Raw genomic sequence first — 22,595 nt, 5'->3', positions numbered from 1 at the left:
TAGCTAAGCCCTCCCTTCATCCACCATCTTGAGGAGGAGAGAGGCAGGCTAGCTCCAAGAGGCCTGCCTGGAAGAAGACAGGCCCTCCCTTCATCCACCATCTTGAGGGGAGCGGCGGGCAGGCTAGCCTCCAAGAGGCCTGCCTGGAAGAAGAACGGCCCTCCCTTCATCCACATCTTGAGGGGGAGAGAGCGGCAGCTAGCTCACGAGGCCTGCCTGGAAGAAGACAGGCCTCCCTTCATCCCCATTCTGAGGGGGAGGCGGCAGGCTGCTCCAACGAGGCCTGCCTGGAAGAAGACGCCCTCCCTTCATCCACCATCTTGAGGGGGAGAGAGAGGCAGGCTAGCTCCAAGAGGCCTGCCTGGAAGAAGACAGGCCTCCCTTCACCACATCTTGAGGGGGAGAGAGGCGGCTAGCTCCAAGAGGCCTGCCTTGAAGAAGACAGCCCTCCCTTCATCCACCATCTTGAGGGGGAGAGGGCGGCCAGCTCCAAGAGGCTGCCTGGAAGAAGGCCCTCCCTTCATCCACCATCTTGAGGGAGAGAGAGGCTGGCTAGCTCCATCAGGGCTAGGCTGAAGAAGAGCTCTCCCTCCAGTCCATCTGCCTTGGTCCAGGCCTCAAAGAGAACTGCTGGATCTGATTACCTCCCTCCCCTCACCATTCCCTTCTCCTTTGGTGTCATGTCTTTTAGATTGTAAGCCTGAGGGCAGGGAACCGTCTATTATCCCCTTTGTTGTAAACCGCTCGGATTCCCAGTGACTGGGCGGTATATAAATAAATCCTATTATTATTCATTTTTGCAAAAAACAAACCTACATTAAATTATGTACAGTAAGTAGAATGTAAATTCTGATAAAAAGTATCTATCTTTCATTATTTGTCTCTCATTTCAATGCTCACAAGTCCATTCAAGTAGTTTGGGAGAACCCCAACCACCACAACTTTGCAAGTTTCCTATCAAAAGATCCTACAATAATATACAGTTGTCCTACTCATCAAGAGATAGAAAACTAGAATCATAGAGTTGGAAGGGACCACAAGGGCCATTCAGTCCAACCCCATTCTACCATACAGGAACACTCAATCAAAGTATCCCCAAGACATGGCCATCCAGCCTCTGCTTAAAGACCTCCAAAGAAGGAGACTCCACTACTCTCCAAGGGAGCCTGTCAAACAGCTCTATTGTCAGGAAATTCTTCCGACTGATTAGGTGGAATCTCTTTTCCAGTATTTTGAATCCATTGCTCCAGGTCCTATTTGCTGGAACATCAGAAAACAAGCTTGCTCCATCCTCAATGTGACACCCCTTCAAATACTTAAACAGAACTATCATATCACCTCTTAACCATCTCTTTTCCAGACCAAACATACCCAGCTCCCTAAGTCTTTCTTCATAAGGCATGGTTTCCAGGCCCTTCACCATTTTAGTCACCTTCCTTTGGAAATTCTCGAGCTTGTCAATGTCCTTTTTTAATTGTGGTGCCCACAACTGGACACAGTTTTCCAGGTGAGGCCTGACCAAAGAACAGAGATGATCGCTGTTCCTTACAGTCAGTTATGACTAGACATTCGTGCTCGAGCTTCTTAATATCCTTTTTGAATTGTGGTGCCCAGAACTGGACATGGTATTCCAGGTGAGGCCTGACCAAAGCAGAATAGAGTGGCACTATTATTTCCCTTGGTCTAGACACTATACTTCTATAGATGCAGCCTAAAATTGCTTTGCCTTGTTAGCTGCCGCATTGCACTGTTGACTCATGTTCAACTTGTGGTCTACTTGGACGCCTAGATCCCTTTCACATGTTCAGCCAGGTGTTGCCCATCCTATATCTATCAATTTCATTTTTTCTACGTAAGTACAGTATCTTACATTTCTCCCCGTTGAATTTCATTTCATTAGTTTTGGCCTAACCTTCTAATCTATTAAAGTCATTTTGAATTTTGATCCTCTCCTCTGGGGTATTAGCTACTCCTTCTAATTTGGTGTCATGTGCAAATTTGTGCAGGCGAGTTCTCCAGCACAAAAAGATGTGTAGACAAACACCAATCTAGGAATCGCATGTCACTCCCCCCAATCCTCCCAGTTATCAGATTAAACAAAGATTTGCAGAAATGGTGCATATGCAACTCAAGAGTAGGAAACACTTCCCAGATTTCCATCAGAGAGGGAGAAATATTTTACCACTCATAACTTTTTAAGTTTTTCTAAGTACATCTCAAGTGGAAAACTTTCAAACTTTCACTTGTTGAAGAACTACTATCATCATCATATCTCACCACTGTGCTGGCTCGCCCACGTATTGGACACTGGAGTTTAACAACTTCTGGAGGGTCACATATTTTCCAGCGTTATTGTACAATATATGCTTGCTGGATAGCCCACCTGCTTGTTTTCCTTCATCCCATGCTACATTCTCATAGTAACAAGCTGAACTAAATCACACTCAGGGGGAGTTCACACTTACTTTTTGTCCTGATGAGATCCACACAGTGATGCAGTATTGGATCAATGTTCCCACTACGTTACCCATGCCCAAATCTCTACGTGCCATTTTAACGACATGATGTGTATTTAAGAAAAGTATAGGCCACTTACCCCTGCTATAGGCTGGAAATGTCCCATCAGCTGCTGAGAAGTATAGATGGGCCCTTGAACACTGTTTTCAGCTTGAGAGAGGCTAGGAGCTTGCTGGGTGCCCATCATCTGCTCTGAAGAGAAGGGAAGGCTATGTTGGCTGGAGGCATCTGACAATATCACTGATCCTGTTCCTCGGTCAGATAAGCTGTCAGCTATATTAGGATGAGAGGAAAGATATGAAAAAATATTATCTCAGTCAAAAGAAATCAAAAGCAATTTCTCTTTTTTTTTGCTACCATGCCAGGAAAACACTTGGATGCTTGCAATGGAACAATGGACTTTCAAGAAGCTATTAGGACTGAACATTGACTCCATGAACAACACACAACAAAATGTAGGTGGTCCAAGTGAAGGAAAGAAGGAACGACAGAGTGACCCAAGCTGTATCCACACTACAGAAATAAAACGATTTATCATCACTTTAACTGCCATAGCGCCATACTATGGATTTCTGAGATTTGTAATCTGTTATGGCATGAGAACTCTCTGAGAGACAAGGCCTTATATCTGATAAAACTACAAATCCCAGAATTCAATGGCAATGAGAAATAGCAGTTAAAGCAGTGTCAAACTGTATTACAGTATTTCTGTAAAGAAATAATATGTAAGGATGCAGCTCTAATCTCTTTTTTAAAAATCTGGACTGTACCACGTCTAGCTGACCAAAATAAACTTTTTACATAGAACATCAGAGGTTGCCTTAAATCAGGTCCATCCCGTTCAGTTGGCATATGTTAGGAATGAAAACCTTTTCCTTCCAGATGTTTTAGACCTCAACTCCCATAAGCTCACACCAGCATGGCCAACAGCCAGGGTATTATGGTAGGTCTCTCTTTCCAACCTACAATGACTTTACAGGTGCTATAAGACTGCAATTCTGATCAATCACTGTCTGTGACTCCCAGCCCTACATGGAGATGCCAAGGATTGAATCTGGAACTTTCTGTATGAAAGGCATGTGCTCTACCTACCCCTACATGCTATAGATACTTATGTTCTCAAGCCTCTTTGGAATATAATTCCCAGTTTGTATTAGGAGCCAGTGTGGAGCAGTGGCTATAGAACTAAGCTTGGACTACAGTTCAAATACCCAAACAAAAGTCAAGATGCTCATTAGGTTACTCTCCTAGCTTAAGGAATCTTGAAGGATATTGTGAAAACAAAATGAGACAACCCTACATATCAGAATGAGAGCTATAAATAAGCAAAGCTGACATTTAGTTTAACTTCTGGAACCAGGTTTTTTGATCCAGCAATACAGTTTCCCCTCCACCACTTAATTTTGTTCAGCACTAGCAATGATAAAAATAGGACTGAAGTTTCTTTGAAGAATGGCATACCCCTTGATGAGAGATAGCTCCTTTTCTTTTGAGAAAGACTGCATTTTTTACTTTGAAAATGAAGGTTACTATAAAATACTCAAGTAATATTGCATTCTTATGCCAATCAAATGCTTAAAAGAAACAAAAAACCAAAAAAGGTTTTATTTGTAATATAGTATAGTATATATAATAAACAATGAGATGTATTAAAATCTCTTGTTTTAACACTATGAAATGGGACTTGACAGATCTTTCCTCAGACGGTCTGCTTGTCACTCTGCCTGGTCAAAGGAATCACGAAGGAAAAATAAATCCTATTCTTTTTTCAATATTCCAAATTCTCCATCAGTTGCTCTGGAGGGAGGAACTACAATTCAAATGTAATTCCACGTGGCATCACTCTCAAGTGTCCACTTATCATATAAAACTGGTAGCTTCAAACAAAGACCAGCAGGAGAAAAAGAGAGGGAGGGAGGGGGAAATACCAAGTCATGGCATAACTCACCTACCAAAAGCTGCTTTTCTCCTAAAAGTTAAGAGACTCAGGTCCCTGTGTCTTAATTTTAAAGCAGAAAGAAGCTAACTAAGGCAGGCAGCAATTTTGAGCCCAAAAATGGCTGGGAAAGAATTTTCTTCCCTAGCTTGGTCAGGCTTCAGTTAAAAGAAATATGGAATGAAATTTTAAGTGTCAATCTCCACCAAGATTATGAAAATAGGTTCTCCCCTCACCCACATTATTTTCACCACACTGAGTTCCACTCATGGGATTAAGTCAAGAAGTAAATCAAATAAACAGTGAAGGCTATTCTTTGAGTAGCAGAAACAATGTACTCTGATCTCCCAGGACCACACAGAGTGTAACCCAAACATCACAAACTTTACTTCCAAATTCAGATTGGTTTAATCCCTGCTAATGGGTTTTTAAAGAAGTGGCCAAAATCCACGCCAGTCAGACTAATGCTGCTGCTCAAGCATAAATGTTCAAATAACTGTATAAAATGAATTTATTTCAGAGATGAGAACTGACATAAGGCTCCAGGACCCCATAATGTACACAGTCTTAGCCAACAATTCAGATTTGGAATATGGCCACAGAAATATATCACAGTTTCCAAGCTAACTGCCTTCTGATAAAGCAGCAAATAACCAAACCATGAACTCGAAAATAGTGCCTCAGGGGGCCATGCATCTGGCTAAACCATACTACACTCAGGTTCATCCTTTATCATTTGTCTTATTTCAGCATGGAATCTGGGAAGAAAATGTGCCCTTGGTTGCTCATTACCAGTGATGGAGGAACTGTGCGGCATTTGTTGAAGGATATGCTGCCGGACATGTTGATCAACCTCTGTTTCTTCACACTCTGTCTTATTCTGCTGGGAAGCAGCAGTGAATGATGAACCTTGTGGCTGGAGCAGAGGCAAACCACTTGGCAACTTGCTTTGAGAGTCCCTCCTCTCCTCCAAGTAGTCCACCTGCCTTCTTTCTCGGGTTTTCTTAATCAGGGCAACACGATCCCGAATGGATTTAGCCACAGCTTTGGAGTCACTTTCATGGAAGAATCCTGACTTTACCTGTACATGAAAAAAAGAACAGATTTCCATCTTTTTAGTATCATTCTGTCCTTCCACCACTCAGCCTATTTTACACCCAGAAGACGCCTTTTTGAGACAGGAAATAAATTAGAACTTTAATTCTGGTCTACTTTTTGTTACAAAAAGTCCTCTCTTGCACAGCTCACCCACTCCCACAAAACATGACAATACTAGTTCTCAAAAACCATAACATTTTTTATTTTTTATGTTTTGGTGTTCAAATATATTAGGAAAAGAGAGCACAGTGGGCATTGGTGCTAACCTCCAAGGTCATGCTGGGAGTCAGTGCATCTCACCAACCTAACAAATACACAGAGCTATGCCTTCAAATAGCAATCCAGAATAAATGACAAGCCATTCACACATAGCTGCTAAGTAAAACAGTAAATGGGGGATATTCTTGTCTGTCAGCTACACAGCAACTATTCAAATCTAGTAAAAATGCACAGTGGGGTATTACGAAGGATCGAAGAACACAACATTATGGCTCTACTCCATAAGAAGCAGAACAACATTTTGAGACAATTCAGAAAATGTCTTGGCTTGTGGGTGGGTGATGCCTAAGCAGTACTCCCTTCTCTCTCTCTCTAAGAGAGAGAGAGAGAAAAGTGAACAGATGCACTGCTATGACTCTGTCTAGTATCATCAGCCATCAGCTGTTACTTGTCAAGTTGTTGTTGTAGCCAAATGTTTTGTGAAAACAAAACCAAGGCAACAGAGAGGCAGAGTGAAGAATCCACAGTTTAAACAGCTAACTTGGCCAAAGGATGATGAAGGAAGCAGAGCCATGAAAGAAACAGAGGAAAGAAGAGACTTGACTACACTTACACAATATCCTTATTAGCTCCTGTTTGGCTTATAAACATATTGCAACTGTGTATAAAAGTGCCACTCTCGTACAATTCCCTAGCATCATCTAGCTTCAGAGGCCATGCTAGGGGAAAATATTTAGTTGTGAGAAGCTAACAAGTCCCTGTCTGAATTCATGCTCCTTCTCAAGCTGTACAAGTATTCTGAATGACTTTTAAGTAAAATACTCAGACTACCTTGTTGAATACACTGGATAAGAGGCTGAACAGTCATCCATCTGTTAGATCTAACATGCCTAAGAAACAGAATCAGCAACCTTCATGGGATTACCTGTTTGTGGTACTATGTAAATAATAATTATTATGTATTAATTTATTTATAAACACCTACTCTTCAGTAAAATTTGCATGTCACCTTAGAAGCTTTGAATAACAAAACACAAAATTACAAACAGAAAATAAATCAGCAGAACAGTGTTGTTGCTGTTTTAGAAAAAATCCAATTCAGAATTAATATGTATGAATAGTTCAGGCTACAGGGGAAAGATGTGATGTTTGGATACTCCCACAACTCTTTGTAGAAGTCTTCTTGCAGATAGAAAGCTAAAGGCAAGTGCCTAATGTACGTATGTGGGGGAGGATTTAAGTCAAGTGAACAGCCTAGGAACAGTGCCTCCTTCCCACCCTTTGCCATGACTTTGATCTAAACCTCACCCCTGGCTTATTTTCAAGAAAGAAGAAAAAATGTGGAGTGTCTTAGACATTGCACATTTCTTATACATTGACCCTAGCCTGCCAGGAAGACAGTTCTGTTTGATAAGAAGTCTCCATGGAATTCAGTTGGGACTGCTTTTCCATCATCCTCTTTAAGCAAGCGTGGGTTGAAAAATTATTTTCACTTATAGACCAACATTTGAAAATCTGTATTACAGAGTAGACATCTTTACCCACTGAAAAACATTTGGATTCTGTGGTGATTAGAAGAGAACTTTGTTAACAGAAAAACAGCATAAAAGAGGGAATACTGTACAAAATGGAACAACAACCATGTTTTAAATAAGCTATAAGAAGTTGGTAATGCTGCCATATAACATGGAAAATCAAACAGTGGCAATGCTCACCATTTCACAAGCTACTTCCTCTGGGACATCTGTTTCCAGATTAAAACTGAACTCAATAGCTTCATTGTCTTTGTGTTTGCCTTTCAGCTTCTTGGGATCTTCCACCCAAAGTCTCAAAGCTAGCGAAGAATTCAGTCCATCATCATCTTCTGCGAGCTCCACTCTGAGTCCAGTGTCCTCAGCAAAGAAAGCATGGTTCAAGAGGTCTTTGATGGACAGCCTGATAATTAAATAGAAGAGGACGTTGTTGTTGTTGTTGTATGCCTTTAAATTCTTTCTGATTTATGTTGACCTGAGGAAAACCTATCACAGGGTTTTCTCAGCAAGATTTGTTCAGAGTGGGATTGGCATTGCCTTCCTCTGAAGCTCAGAAAGTGTAACATGCCCAAGGTCAACCACTAGGTTTCCATGGCCAAGCAGGGATCTGAACCCGATATGACTATAGCGGGTGAGCTGCTCTTCTCACATGTATTATAGTCCCTCAGAGTCCTTCTCTAATATGCATTGTATTGAATTAATTTATTAATCTGCCTTTCAGGGCAAATATCCCATCTAATATGACTTTAAAAATGTAAGAACAATAATCTAAACACAACTAAGTCGAAGGCTTTCATGGCCAGCATCCATAGTTTCTTTTGGGTTTTTCGGGCTATGTGGCCATGTTCTAGAAGAGTTTATTACTGACGTTTCGCCAGCATCTGTGGCTGGCATCTTCAGAGAACTCTTCTCTGAAGATGCCAGCCACAGATGCTGGCAAAACATTAGAAATAAACTCTTCTAGAACATGGCCACATAGCCTGAAAACCCCACAAAAAAACAACTAATAAGAGATATTTCTTGGGGGAGGCGTGCTCAATGGGCTGAAGACAGGTGGGAGCAGATTGAGGGAAGTCACCTTTTGTCCACTGTTAGAAGGCTGGATGGGGGGATTTTTTATAAGAAAAATCCCCCCCGTCCTCAAACTCCAGCTCTTTCTGTATGGGAGAGATTGGGAAAACTAATTTTATCAAACTCTGCTTCTCTGAATCACAGTCTTTACATACTGAAAAGACGTAGCTCCAATTCAGCAGGCTTTCAGAGAGAGCTGCGCAGACAGCTGCATTTCCCTTTCCTTCCCAAGATGATGCCACAGATTAAAATATAAAGGGAATAAAACAAAATAACTCTCCCACTAATCCTTCTCTCTTTGCCCAATTTACAAAACTCAGAATTAAGACATTTACAATCCCTCCTTCCATCACACTAGAAAGTTTGACAGAACCAAGAAGTTCTGTCACATTGTTTCAGAACTCCCAGAGCCCATGGTCTTCAGTGAACCAAGGACATATTCATTCTGGGATCCAAAGCCATCTGTTCAAAATGCAGACAAGAATTAATTCCTTTCTTTTAATTGGTTCTCTGTCTTTGAAACACTGGGTCTTTTGATTCTCCCCACACACAATGTCTTGCAATACACAAACATTTTGAACACTTTCCAGACTAACTCCAGTTTAGCCATGTGACTTGTACTGTGGGAGCTTAATTTTTTTTTTAACTTCAAAAGAATGGGTGCAGGTGCTTAAAAATCCTGTATGAAGCAGGAACACTTTCTTTAATCAGACCCTTTGTTGCCAGTACTAACAAATTTCTATTAATACTCAGTCTACAATGAACAAATCAAAGGGATGGGATTGGAGACTTTACCAAATTGATCTGCCCACCTTTCCAACTTATTTTGCCGAATACATCCTTCAATGATCTCTTTCACTTCTGGATCAGTCACCTTGTTAAAACTGGCAGGTTTAATACCCTAGGAGAGAAGGGATGCAGTTGTTAACCGATAATACCCAGTAGGAAGTCTCTCTGCTGCAACTAGAATAATTATGGAAAATCCCAAAATTACATAGATGAGGCTCTTCCAAGCAGCCTAAATTAGTACAACTAGATTTTAGCCACAAAAAACCCTGATCCTGATTGTGTTTATTTGGAAGTAAATAACAGATTTCAGTCTTGCAAACTGCAGCCATGATTTCTTTACTTAAAATCCCAGCAATTATTTCTGCTGTTAGCAGGTTGGTACTGTGAACTGGGGTGACCACAGGAATTCTGAATGGGTTTATGACTAGATTAAAAAATCAGTCTTTCCACTAACCCTAATCCTAATTTCAACACACTGGAACCCCCACTAGGTAGAAAATACCACACAATTCACTCAATGCCATTTGTTATCTGCCTTTATGAGGGCTAAAACTGTCTAGCTCTGGGCTGGATTTCAGCCTTGGGAGGAAAGCTTTGCATAAATACTAAGTTATTTTCATTATTATATCTTGTGAAAGTATCTATTAATAATAATAATAAAAGTTTTATTTATATACCGCGCCTTCCTTGAATCAGGGCGGTTTACATACATTATACATTATACATACAATAGGTTAAAAACAAGTCAGAGCATTGTATAATAAAAATAAAAAACAACAAGCCCCATTAGCCCATCCTCATGGCCACGGAAGAGGAGGGAGGCCCTTAGGATTTTTATGGGGGGAACGCTTGCTGGAATAAAAAGGTCTTCAGATCCTTTTTAAATTGGGCCAGGGAGGTAGTCGAGCGGAGCTCGGCGGGCAGCGTGTTCCAAAGGGCCGGGGCGGCGATGGAAAAGGTCCGCCTTGTGACGGAAGAGAGCCTAGCGCCCGGCACCTTCAGTAATAGCTGCCCGGATGTTCTGAGGGTGCGGGACGGAATATACGGGGAGAGGCGGTCCTTCAGGTATCCTGGGCCCAAGCCATTTAGGGCTTTATAGGTCATCACCAACGCCTTATATTGGGCCCGGAAGCGAATAGGCAGCCAATGCAGATCTTTAAGCACCGGTGTAATATGGCTGGCCCTGGAAGTTCCAGTGACCAGCCTGGCTGCCATATTCTGTACCATTTGTAGCTTCCGGGTTTGGTATAAGGGTTGCCCCATGTAGAGTGCGTTGCAGAAATCCAATCTCGAGGTTACCAGAGCATGTACTACCGTTTCAAGGTCTCTCTGGGCCAGGTATGGGCGCAGCTGGCGAATAAGTCGAAGCTGATAACAGGTGTTCTTGACCGTCGCATTCACCTGAGCAGTCAGGTGAAGCGATGAGTCAAGAAGCACCCCCAGACTGCGCACAGAGTCCTTCACAGGGAGCGTGACCCCGTTCAGGACAGGTGGAACTACCACCATTCCTGGACCAGGGGAACCTATCACTAGTACAAGAACCACTTTTGAAAAATCTTTTCCATACTATCTGGTACTTTAACATTTTATGTAGCATTTTGCTACAAGCATAACTGAATATATAATGGTTAGTATCCTGGGAAAAACACATGTAAATTTCCCTATTGCTTCCGTATGTCCTTTTGGGGGGACTGTGGACATTGGTATTTCATTCCTCCCTTGGCAACATCTAAAGACTTCCCCTCTACTGACTTACCATAAAGCCTCTGGAACACTCCCCACACACAGCCATTCAATATCTCATGGAGAGCAGATAGGCTCAGAAAAGTGCCTGGCAATGTCCCTGTAGCCAGACATGAAATGGTTATAGCATCACTGAGACCTTCAGAAGTGGGGGATGGGGGGGAAGGGAGTTTCTGAGGCTTGTACAGTAAATCTGAGGGAGTAGTATGTGCTCAGCCTAGCATAGGTCTGCATGTCTATGCATAGGTCTACGCTACACTGACCCATACAGGATTGTGGCCAGTGCATGATGTATGTGTGAATATTTACTTTATGAATGCATGTACAATATAAATACTTTCAAAACAGATTACACCACAGATTTTGAGAATATTCAAACTGAGAAAAATGAAAGACATGTTTTTAAAATGTGGAAGATGATTGAATGTATCCCAACTACCGATTTATATTGCACCTGGGATCAATATCCCAAAAAGAACTGGAGAAAAATATGGTTGACTCTAGGAGTTTGTTCTATTCCATTTTTAGCCTAGGTCAAAAATCAAAAATTATATGCTTAACTTGCATGCTGTATCATCTGAACACCAGACAGCAATCTACACTTTTTGAGGAACGTAACATCTGAAAAGATCAACTTTTCTGGAAAGAACTCTGCAAAGTTGGGGGGAAATATGACCCAACTAAGTTTAGCAGCTGCTTAGGGCAACAGGACCAGCATTAGTTATAATAGGCTTAGCTGCTTTAAGCTGCCAATGTACAAGTTTACCCTAATGAAAAGATAAATTTACACCTACACTGGTTACTTTTCTGTATATTTGAGCTGCATTCTGGCATTCAGAATAAGGGTACTCAGAAGTTGCCATCTCCAGCATGCACATTCCAAATGCATAGACATCCACAGACTCATCGTAATGTTCTTCATACATTTCGGGAGCCATGAATTCAGGAGTTCCTAAAATATATATATAAAAAACATAATTGGTTTTCAATATACATGGTAGGTTGCTGCAATAGTTCATTTAAATTTTTTTAAGAGTTGGGGGGGGGGGTTCCCTTGCTAAATCATCTTAGATACCATGTGTAAAGGTAGATCTAAATCTACTATTAGATCTCTGGAAATCTGACAAGGTCTTTTCACTGAGAATTGTTTAACAATAACAAAAGAACAAAAGGCTTTCTCCTTCTCTTACAGTGCAATCCTTAACATGTTCATTAGTGAACACCAGCACATTCACTAAGATTTAAAGCCTGGTGCAGGGGTATAGTTTATAACAAGGGTTGAAACAAACAGAGCTCTAAAACTGCAGGAGTGATTTGTGTACTGGACTGGGAGCTCAGTTCTGATATAGAAACAAACTCCCAGCTAAGCATTTCTGCAGAGGCACCCTCCTTTACTTACTTCTACATCTGTTCCCCTGTTAGGTTTCAGACCCGGGGTTGTAGTAAAAACAAACTGGAACATAAATACCACAAGTCTGAGTTCTGCCCATACTAACAGTAATAATTCTCCAAATGTGAATATTTGTGTAGCCATGACACTGATATCATCCATTTACCAAATAGAATCTCTAGCAGGACTGCAGGAATTCCAAGATTTCCAGAAGTACAAAGAAAGATTTGGGAAAAAATTCATGTGGGATGGGGGGGGCTCAAATTCTCTAATGAACACTGAACCTGAATCAACTCATTTCAAATGTGGTGCTGGAGAAAGGTTCTGTGGATATCATGAATTACTGAAGAGACAAACAAATGATTTCAAGAGCAAATCTCTTGAAACTCTCACTAGAAGCTAAAATGACCAAACTGAGGCTATTGTACATTGAACATATCATGAGATGTCATGACTCACTAAAAAAGATGGCAATACTCAGTAAAGTGGAAGGCAGTAGGAAAAGAGGAAGATCAAATTACAGGCAGATAGACTCAATCAAGGAAAACACAACCCTCAGTTTTGAAAGACTTGAGCAAATCACTTGATGTCTGGGGCTATTGGAGGTCTCTCATTCAAGGAGTAGTCATAGGTTGAAGTTGACTTGATTGCAAACGACAACAACTGATATTTGGGTGAAACTGGGCAAGGGAGCAAGAAAATGGAATAGATTATTCCAAAAGAAGGCATGCCTTTACACTAATATATTGCTGTGTGTTGTGTATGTGCATTTTTAACATAGAGTGTTAGCTGACCTGCCTTCCTATGAGAATGGTGAGATATAAATCAAATTAATGATAGTAGTAAAATTTAACTAAGTTTCTGTAGTTTTATCACATTAGCTGCAATCCTATGCAAACTTACCTAGGGGAAAGTACCACTGAATTTAATGAAAATTGCATGGGATTAAAATATCATTTCTCAGTCACTGATAATGGAAAATTATATTTGATAAACTTTTTTTCTAGTACAGTACGTCCTTGCTATCCACAGGGAATCCATTCCACAGACAGCAAAAAATGTAGGGCCTTAAGTCCCATTCTTTTCACACTCGCTTGCACCACTGCGTGTGCAGGCACCCATTGAAAAAGCTGGGGCTTAATGTCCATGGAAACTCAAACCATGGATGGCAAACCCACGGTTGGTGTGGGAGTGCCATACTAGTATCATCAACAGAGTTCTAGGTGGGATGGGGGAGAACCAGTAGAAGAACTATCAATTATTTTAACTATAAAAATGTGGCCTATTACTATTTTTCACCAAAAAATAAGAAGAGTCTGAACATCTTAGAAGTAACTGTATCAACTAAAACTGGACAATTTGTGAAAAGGGAAACCTAGCAAACAACAGATATGGGAATTAATGCAGGTGAATAACCACATGATGGTAGCTCAACTGAAAGGACTTATTTACCAACCTTTGGACAGAGAGACAACATATTAAAACATTATGCTTGAGTGTGCTAGTGATGCTGTTTGATCAAGGACAAAATCAGTAAGCTGGTTCTTCATCATCCAGTAGAACAGAATTATTAACCTGGTAATATCCTGAACTAATCTTTAGCAAAACAGATATTGAATGTTTTCAGTAAAGCAGTAGCTATGTCTGGGTGCAATTGCAGATTCCATTCTCTACAGGGGACAAACCCATGTGCACATGCACACACATCGAAAGTGGCTCTCTGGAATATCATATAAATACACTATATTCACCAATAACACTCTTAGCAAACGATGTGCGCATTAAAGTGGCCAGTCCCAGGTCACCAATCTTCACTGAACCAGTTGGTCCTGTGATGAAGATATTGTCACATTTCAAGTCACGGTGGATTATAGGAGGGGTCCTGGTGTGCAGAAAATGCAGCCCTTTTAAGATCTGTCGGCACCAGCTTCTTAAGACCTTTGGCTTCATGACTTTGAAACGCTTTAAGTACCTATGAAAAGAACAACACATGTGCAAAATATCAAAAATATTAATCAGCTATAGTACATCAGAACAGTATTTTTTAGCTAGGGTTCCATGATTTTTTTTATCTTCTGCAAGCATGCCCCAAGGAGATCAGTAAAATTTTAGTTCCTTCCACATCAAGGCTGTCAGTGATCATAAAGATATACTGAACTGTTGAGTTTTTAGTAGATGTCTTTATTAAATTAATACAAAAAATTTACCTTTGCTGTATATTTATTTCTTATAACTGGGGTAGTAATTAGTCAGTTTTTCTCTATGATGTCAAGGGTAGTTTGTACAGTATGTGAATATGGAGGTATGCATTCAGTACAACCACAACATGGAGTGTTGAATAATGCTTACAGATGAACATTTCCATTAAAGGAAAACTGTGGAAAAATTATATACACAATTGCACTATGTAGGGAAAAGGGTAGAAAATATACATACGTCTTCAGTGTTCCAGACGTCATCAGTTCAGTAACCAATACAATGCACTTCTTTCCTTTGACTGTGGATTCCCAGGAATCATAAAATCGGACAATATTAGGATGTTGCAGTCCCTTGAGCATCTCTGCTTCTTCTTTAAACCTCTGCTGTTCTGCTTTGGTCAGCTTCCTGTCCTAAAATAAAGAAAATACACACATAGAACCACTACTTATACTTGACTATAAGTCGACTTCATGTATAAGTCGAGGGAAGGTTTTGGGGCCAAAACTATGGATTTTGATATAACCCATGGATACGTCGAGGTAAAACTTAGGGCCTTATAAGAAAGAATCTAAAGGACAAAGCAAAGGGAAAAGATGACAAAGAGCTTACAAAATTCCAGCAGGCATAACAGTCTGTGCTCACACTAAAGACTGAATGGATGAGAGAACAGAGTGGGGTTGGTGCTTCTAGGACAGATTACACACTTTCATTTCACCAGGGGATGGTTCTCTGTTTTTAAATAAGAGTTAAAGAACAGTACTTATATTGACCCATGGGCAAGACAACTCAGGTTTTTTGGTGGTCAATTTTTGATTAAACTTTTTAAACTTATGCATGAGTATATACAATATATTGTCTACAAGAGATAATAGTATCCTTTTCTTGAGTTAGCATTTCTATTATGGTGGTACATAGAAGGCTGTTCCAATATAGTCTAATTTCCTCAGAACACAGTGTGATGAAGATGCACTTCTAATCTTAGCTGTTTGATTACTTACTTTCTGCATGCAAAGTGGATAGTTGCTAGAACAGGATAATATTTATTTATTCATTTAATAATCTTCTTAGTCATCTGACTCAGGTGTTTTTTATCTTAAAAGTATATATCTTACTTGTTTTTGTGAAATAGGACCCTAAAAGTTGCTTTTTAAAAACTAACTGTAATTGCAAGTATTGGGATGGGGCGGGGTTAGAAATATTGGTTTGGAACTACAGTAATTAGTTTTTAAAAGGAACTTTCCTACATCTCCAAATGGCTGAAGTCACAGAAGCAAAAGAATGCAGGCGTAACAAGGTTTCATTTCTAGATATTTGTTTCTATGGGCAGTAGGGTCAGGAAAATGAAAAAATAACAAAGGGATCCTGAGATGTGTTGCATTTTTGGCACATTTGCAAAGTAACCATACTAAGTATGGTCACTGGAAAGTGGCAGGCTATGAAACAGAACATAAGAACACACCATAAGACAAGACATGTTGGATCTGGTCAAGAGCTTATCTCACCAAGCAATTAGTTCCCACACAAGGCAACCAGGAATTTGCCATGTCCCCTCTACACACACACACACACACACACACACACACACACACACACAGCTTCCAAACTCTAGTTATGGTTACTCTATCTTCATCACATACATAGCAGTCTTAGTCAGCACAAGTCTTTCTAACAGTCTGGAGCTTTCTTCAACTTGGCCAAGGAGATGTGAAGAAACCCTAGAAGGCCATTGTGACACTTTTATAAGGCTTTTGTAGATACAGTAAAATCATTTACCTTGACCTGGGTGCAATTCTGAGTACTAACCAACATGCTAAGGCATCCAGAAACCATGTAGTTCTTTTTTGTTTGATGAGATTCTGTAGGCTGGGAATCTAGACAAGGTTCTTTAACAACCATTTATCTGTTTTACCTTTATCCCTTCTGGTTCATGACATCTGAACAGAGAGGAAATGGCCCACCTGATCAAGGAAGCAGAGGGAGCAAATGCCTTGTTGCAAGCAAGGGTGTTCTGAGGCATCCACAGCTCTTCCTAGAAAAGCCCTTTTTCATTCCAGCACATTAAATAGTAAACATTTGCAAGAATTTCCTTCCTGGATACAAGACTCAATTAGTTGGTTGCTATGGAGATCCTGTCTCCTGGATGAAATTGGTCATATATAGATCAAGATGCCTTCAAAACCCTAAAGAGTTTGGGGCTTGAGACACATGAAAAACTGTCTGCTTTCATGTTAAGATCTTCTTTGGAAGTCCACAACATGTAGAATTAATTGGGTTGTGACATCAGAGGGGGCCTTCTCAGCAGCCAAGTAATGCACTCAGTGGTTGAGCAACACAGTGTTCACCTTATCATCTTTTCAGCACTAGGTAACCAGTTGTTCAAGACTGTAGGTCTTTGGTCTGATACAAAAGAGCAGTACATATAATACATATTTATGTAGTCTGATGGAAGCTTAATGGTACCTGTTTGAACACATGGAAATACAGAATGTGCACTGACTCACTGACAGTGTGTACGATAAAACAGATGGTCAGGTAATCTCATTTCTACTACTCAAACTGTTTGGAAAAAAGTAATAAATAAAATGTACAAGATTATGGTCTTGCCATTTTCCTTTTGGAAGATAAAAGCTCTCACCCTCTCTGGTAAGTAATAGAGGCTTTGCAGCTATGCTACCCAAAAGGATGGAACTGCTAGTCCTTTGATATGAGCTTCAAAGGTCCAGAGCCTGAGTCTGGTTTGGTTACCTTGAAAGGCAGACAATCTGTTTTCTGGTTTGTGGTGTCACTGTTGTAATTTTAATGGATTGTATTTGACTGAAATTAAAAGGAACTATTTTTCAAGGCAGGTCACACAATTTTACAAAAATAATTGAAGCAGTAAATATACTACTAGGGTATCACCTGGGTAGGGTGCAGGATGCTAGACAAAACATGTCAAAATCGCAGGATATGGTGAAATCATCAGATCTGTTCTAAGACTACAAGATGTTCAAACAGCAACAAGACTTTACAGGACCAAGGCAAGACGCCTATGTCTGGGCTAAAACTCCCATAGCCTTTACTATTAACTATGCTGGCCTCGTCTTCTAGGAGTTGATGTCACAAACATCTGAAGAGCCAAAGGTTTCTCACCTCTGATGTAGGATCATGAAACTAAATCAAACTGGCAGGGTCATGAAGCAACAACAGTTACAGTAGATTAAGGACAGAAGAAGCACTGTTGCTTTCTTTAAACAGGAGATAATGGCAGAGCACTAGAGTGGGAGCATTAGGCGGGTTATAGACTGTCCATTTGGGGCGGGCTGCACCTGCCCCTTTCTCCGGTGTATCGGGGCCTCAGCTGCCAGAACGGCAGCCGCTGAGGCCCCGATCCGCCGCTTTTCAGGCTGCAGGGAAGCAGCCTGAAAAGGGGTGTCCCTGGGGCTTCAAGCCCCAAAGACACCCCGCGATGGCGGGGAGAAGGAGAAAGGGGCCGCTTGGCCCCTTTCTCCATTGCTTCGCTGGGCGCAGCCGTCTGAAGGCTGCGCCCAGCGAAGCAAAGCGCCGCCGCAAACCAGGAAGGAGCTCCGAAACGGAGCTCCTTCCTGGTCCGCGGAAAGAGCGCCCTAGGCGCCCTGGCGCGGACCGACGACATCACGTTTGCACCGCCCCGTGTAGAGGCGGCGTGGTCGTGACGTCGTCATGGCGGCCCCCTTGTGGAAGAGGAGCCGCCATTTTGTACGGACTCAGTCCGTACTAGGGTTAGGGGGGTGCGGAAGCACCGCACCTTCCTAACCCTAGTACGGACTGAGTCCATACTTTAATGGCGGTCTGTAACTCGCCTTAGAATATTTATTTACTGTGGGTCACATATTCAACCCCCATCCCCAGTCCAGTCTACAACTCCATTTCTTGAAAACATTGAGGCTTAAAGAAAAATATTTACATTCTCTGTAGATTATGCTTACGTATATCTACGGAAGCTTAGTCCGTCATATCTATGTACCTGTTGCTCAGCTCTTAGTAGTATTTGTTGGAGTCAAATGAAAAGCAATGTGGGAGCAGGACAAACAACATCAAAATAGTGAGTTTCTGGACCAGACCCTTTTATAATATAGAGAGAGTGTAGTTAAAGTAGCACCTGAAGTGTGGAAGAGATAGATTCATATTTTCCCAAGTGAAATGTGTTCACAACAACCATCAGGCCTAGGGTTCCTTGTACACAGGCAAGGAGGAGGAAAAAAGCACCCATCAATCAGGGACATTGATTCCAAGGACAGTGACAAGCAGTACAGCTTGTTGGACCTCAAGACTGGTCTAAGGCAGCATTAGTTCTGGGACTGCAGGGCCCAAACAGATAGGCCAAAATAAAGCTAATTCACGTCACTTTGGAAGTATGCTGTTTAAATGGCATGCACATCTTAAGAAGCCAGAAGCTGCACCAAAACTTCACTTTGGCGTGGTTTGGCATGGTTTCTGGCCTCTTAGGAACTGTGGGGATGGGGTGGGATGATGGTAAATCTGCATGAAAGGGCATGTATGACAAATCCTTACTGGGATCCAAAAAATGGTGGTACTACTGGAAGCATAGAAACTGGATACAAAAGGACAGGTTGCTTACCTGTAACTGTAGTTCTTTGAGTAATCATCTGTGAACTCATACAAATGGGTTGCTTGTGCAGTGTACAATTCAGAAACTTCTAAAACTATTACATAAGCACTTTTTGGCAGTAATCTCGATCATTCCCTGTATCCTATACCATCACGGCTCAAGCCTAAACCCTCACTTCCCTGGGTGCCAAAGCAGCAGCCAAAGACCTAAGGAGAGGCAGGAAATATCGAGGTGAGGATGAATGAAGCTGAGTGAGTTAACAGATGGCCACTCAAAGAACTACAGTTACAGATAAGCAACCTGTCCACTTCTTTTGTGGTCTCTGTGATTCAGACAAATAGGTGACCAGCAAGCTACTAACCACAGGAGGAAGGAGCAGCATGCCACACAAAAGAAGAGCACAGCCCTCCCAAAAGCAGCCTCCGTTTGGGACCTCAAATCCAGTTTATAATGAGATATGAAAGTTGGTGACCTGGATCAGGTAGCAGCTCTACAGATGTTGTGCAGAAGAACCCCCTTCAAAAATGCCATCAATGCTGCCATTGCTCTGGTCGAATGGCTCCTCATTTGTGCAGGAGGCTGTTTGCCTACTAGTTCATAAGTCAAACAGTCACTGCTATCCACTTAGAAAGCTGTTGAGTAGAAGTGGGCAACTTTCTCTTTACAGATGAATAACAGGAAATGTCTTTGGGATTGGTTAAACTAAGATGTGTGAACAACATAAAATGCCAGCACCCTTCAAGTATTCAGACAATATAGGGCACACTTGTAAGTCAGTGGTAGGATTCTGAAAAAACTCCAGAAGAACAAATGTCCTGATTTAGATGGAAAGCAGACACAACCATTGACAAAAAGGAAATGTTAGGCCTTAGGACAACTTTATCTTGATGAAAGTAGAGATAAGGCTGATCCACCTCAAAGCTTGCTTGCTCAACTGACTGAGGTAACTGCTACTAAGAAGGTTGTTTTCCAGCTGAGTAATCTGAGGTCTCAAGAGGCCACAGGCTCAAAGGGCTTCTGAGAATTCTAAATACCCCTCCTTAAAACTGCCAATCCCAGCATGCAACAGGAGGCAGCTAGAGGAGTCACACTGGAATAGTACCTCTTTAAGAGCTCGTCTGATAAACACCAAGGTTGCGAGTTCAAGACCAGAAAAAGGGCTCAAGCTTGACTCAGGCTTGCATCCTTCTGAGGTCGCTAAAATGAGTACCCAGACTGTTGGGGGCAAATTAGCTTACAGTTGTAAACCGCTTAGACACTGCTTAGGTGGTATGAAGTGGTATATAAATGAAGCTTGTTTGTTTGTTTTGTTTGTTCAGGTAGAAGGCTATAGTGTTGTTGTCTGAAACCACCTGTATAGGTTTCAGGCTGTGACCTGAAAGACACAAAGGCTTTCACACCTGCCAAAATTTCAAGGCACTGATGGAGAGGATCCTGACAATAGTTATTTTGGTTTTGGATGTTGAACATTTGGATGTTGAACTAACCAAGCCAGAACAGAATCCATGATCATATATAGTCCTTCCAACTTCTTTGAAGTAGAATGTACTGATGACAGGGTAGGCAAGAATGACGCAGGACTTGAAGCAGGTAGAGAAGTAATGGAAGTTGTTGCTGGAGCTTGCTGCTAGATGTCCTTGAAAATGGGGTCTTCCACTGACAAATGTGCTTGTTTAATCTGTAAGCCCATAGCCCCTGACATTCTCAACATTTGGTCGGCAAAGGCACAAACATTGTCCATGAGAGAAAATGCATCACACTGACACTGGTTGTATTGGTGACTTAACCCACATCAACATGGAAGGATCTGAGGAGATGTCAGAATCTTCTGAACTGTTAGGAGGACTGGCTGGAGACTGCATAACAGAAGGCCCAGCTGCAGTGGAAACTCTATAGGCAACTCCTGTAGAGCTGTAGGTACAGACACAGAACCAGATGATCAGGATACAGAATCATGTAGAGATGCTGAGGCCCATCATGTAGGTGGAGCAAAATTAGTTGGCAACACTGAATTGGTTGTCTGAGAAGGTAAATGGCACCGATAACTCCTGTACTGAATTCTTATGATGGTGCCCATAACAATGATGATACAGTATTCCAAATGGTAACCAGGAACACAGCCACAACCATTAAAATTATGGTATATAGAGGGGGAATCTTCCACATAATAGTGTAAAGAGATCTCTGTGGAACAGCCCCATGGTCTGTAATCCTTATAATACTAATGTCTATATTGCTGTCTGGGGAAAACTCTAGACTAAAGAAAAAGACAAAAGCTCCAAAGTGTTCCTGCTGTGATGGACAGAAAGAAGTGAGGTTTAAGTGGGAGGTGTAATGGTAGGGTATGTGGGGAGTGGATGGGGCTACCGCCTAAAGCACTTATGCAATAGCTCTAGAAGGTTCCGAACAATGCACTGCGCAGGCACAGGTTATCCATTTGTGTGAGTCACAGAGACCACAAAGAAGAACTAGCAGCTTAGAACTAGGGTAGGTAGAGGGTTGTAAAAAAGGAGTACTAACTGGTTTATACTGAGATGTGTTTGTTTGTTTGTTTAGCTCTAATAGCTAGGTGTAGAGTCCTATGTTAGAACCTCAGACTGCAGGCAATTCTCATGTATGCAGACCATGCATGGGACCTAGGGAAGTCCTTTATACTGTAAGTAGATCCTGAGTACATCTAACCCAGGGGCCTGACTAGCAGCAAAACTTCTTTCAAAATTCCTTCCAAGACCTTCTGAAGATGAACTGGGGCTTTAATCCCCTTGGTGAACCTTGTGGGCTGGAAAGCAATACAGAAATAAATGAATAAGTAACAGGCCTATACTCTTGACATTGAGCTAGTATCTCACTTTGGTTGTTAGACCTTACAATTCTACTAAAAACACACACATAAAACAAAACAAATCTGGGAAAGCTGAAATCTGCCTACCCTTGATGTTAGAGGAAACACAATACACACACACACACACACACACAATTTTGAACAAGTGGATACCCATGGTGAGGACAGAAAGAAATCCTATTTTTATTAATTATCCTGCATCTGTCATAGAGGGATGAACTTCAAAGGCAATGGCAAGAAGGACCCAGTGGAATAGGTGCTGCGAGAACAGTTAAATGTGGCAGATGACAACAGCATGGAAGAGATGTTAGAAAGATCTGATGCAATTCAGTAAGGCTTCAAGACAAGTTGGACAAATATTCTCCAAATTCATCAAGGAAATAAATCCCTCAAGCAGACTTCTTGCAAATATAGATCCCAGTCATTACCCCCTTAAATCCCCCCTTTCCCATCCCTCAGCAGATATGCAGAGGCTTATTTCAAACTTCCCAGGAGACAAGCCCAGTTTTTGTCTGTCAAGAGTTGTTTGGCACAGAAAGGAAAGGAAAAGAAAATCCCCTCTGGGTATGTGACTAAGCCCCTTGAGAAGGCAGGCTCCTAGGAATCCCCACACACACACAGGCGCTGTCAAAGGCAGACACCATTGAGGATCAGGTCAGACATTTTTA

At 41.5% G+C, this 22,595-nt stretch overlaps 1 protein-coding gene across 1 annotated transcript in view; it reads right to left on the bottom strand.

Annotated features, from left to right (window-relative positions):
* The window catches only part of WNK3 (WNK lysine deficient protein kinase 3), a 122,984-nt gene that overhangs the window by 45,695 nt on the left and 54,694 nt on the right, over positions 1–22,595 (bottom strand). Inside the window, exons 3-9 of the mRNA XM_042447642.1 lie at positions 14,732–14,904; positions 14,047–14,267; positions 11,700–11,857; positions 9,186–9,274; positions 7,486–7,705; positions 5,246–5,534; positions 2,597–2,790 (exon numbers count right to left, since the gene is read on the bottom strand). Of these exons, the coding sequence (XP_042303576.1) occupies positions 2,597–2,790; positions 5,246–5,534; positions 7,486–7,705; positions 9,186–9,274; positions 11,700–11,857; positions 14,047–14,267; positions 14,732–14,904 (1,344 nt within the window). The remainder of the gene's footprint in view (positions 1–2,596; positions 2,791–5,245; positions 5,535–7,485; positions 7,706–9,185; positions 9,275–11,699; positions 11,858–14,046; positions 14,268–14,731; positions 14,905–22,595) is intronic.

The sequence above is a fragment of the Sceloporus undulatus genome, chromosome 2, assembly GCF_019175285.1.
Source record: "Sceloporus undulatus isolate JIND9_A2432 ecotype Alabama chromosome 2, SceUnd_v1.1, whole genome shotgun sequence".
Lineage (NCBI taxonomy): Eukaryota > Metazoa > Chordata > Lepidosauria > Squamata > Phrynosomatidae > Sceloporus > Sceloporus undulatus.
Note: the sequence above shows the minus strand (reverse complement) of the source record. Positions and strands in the feature narration are given on the sequence as shown.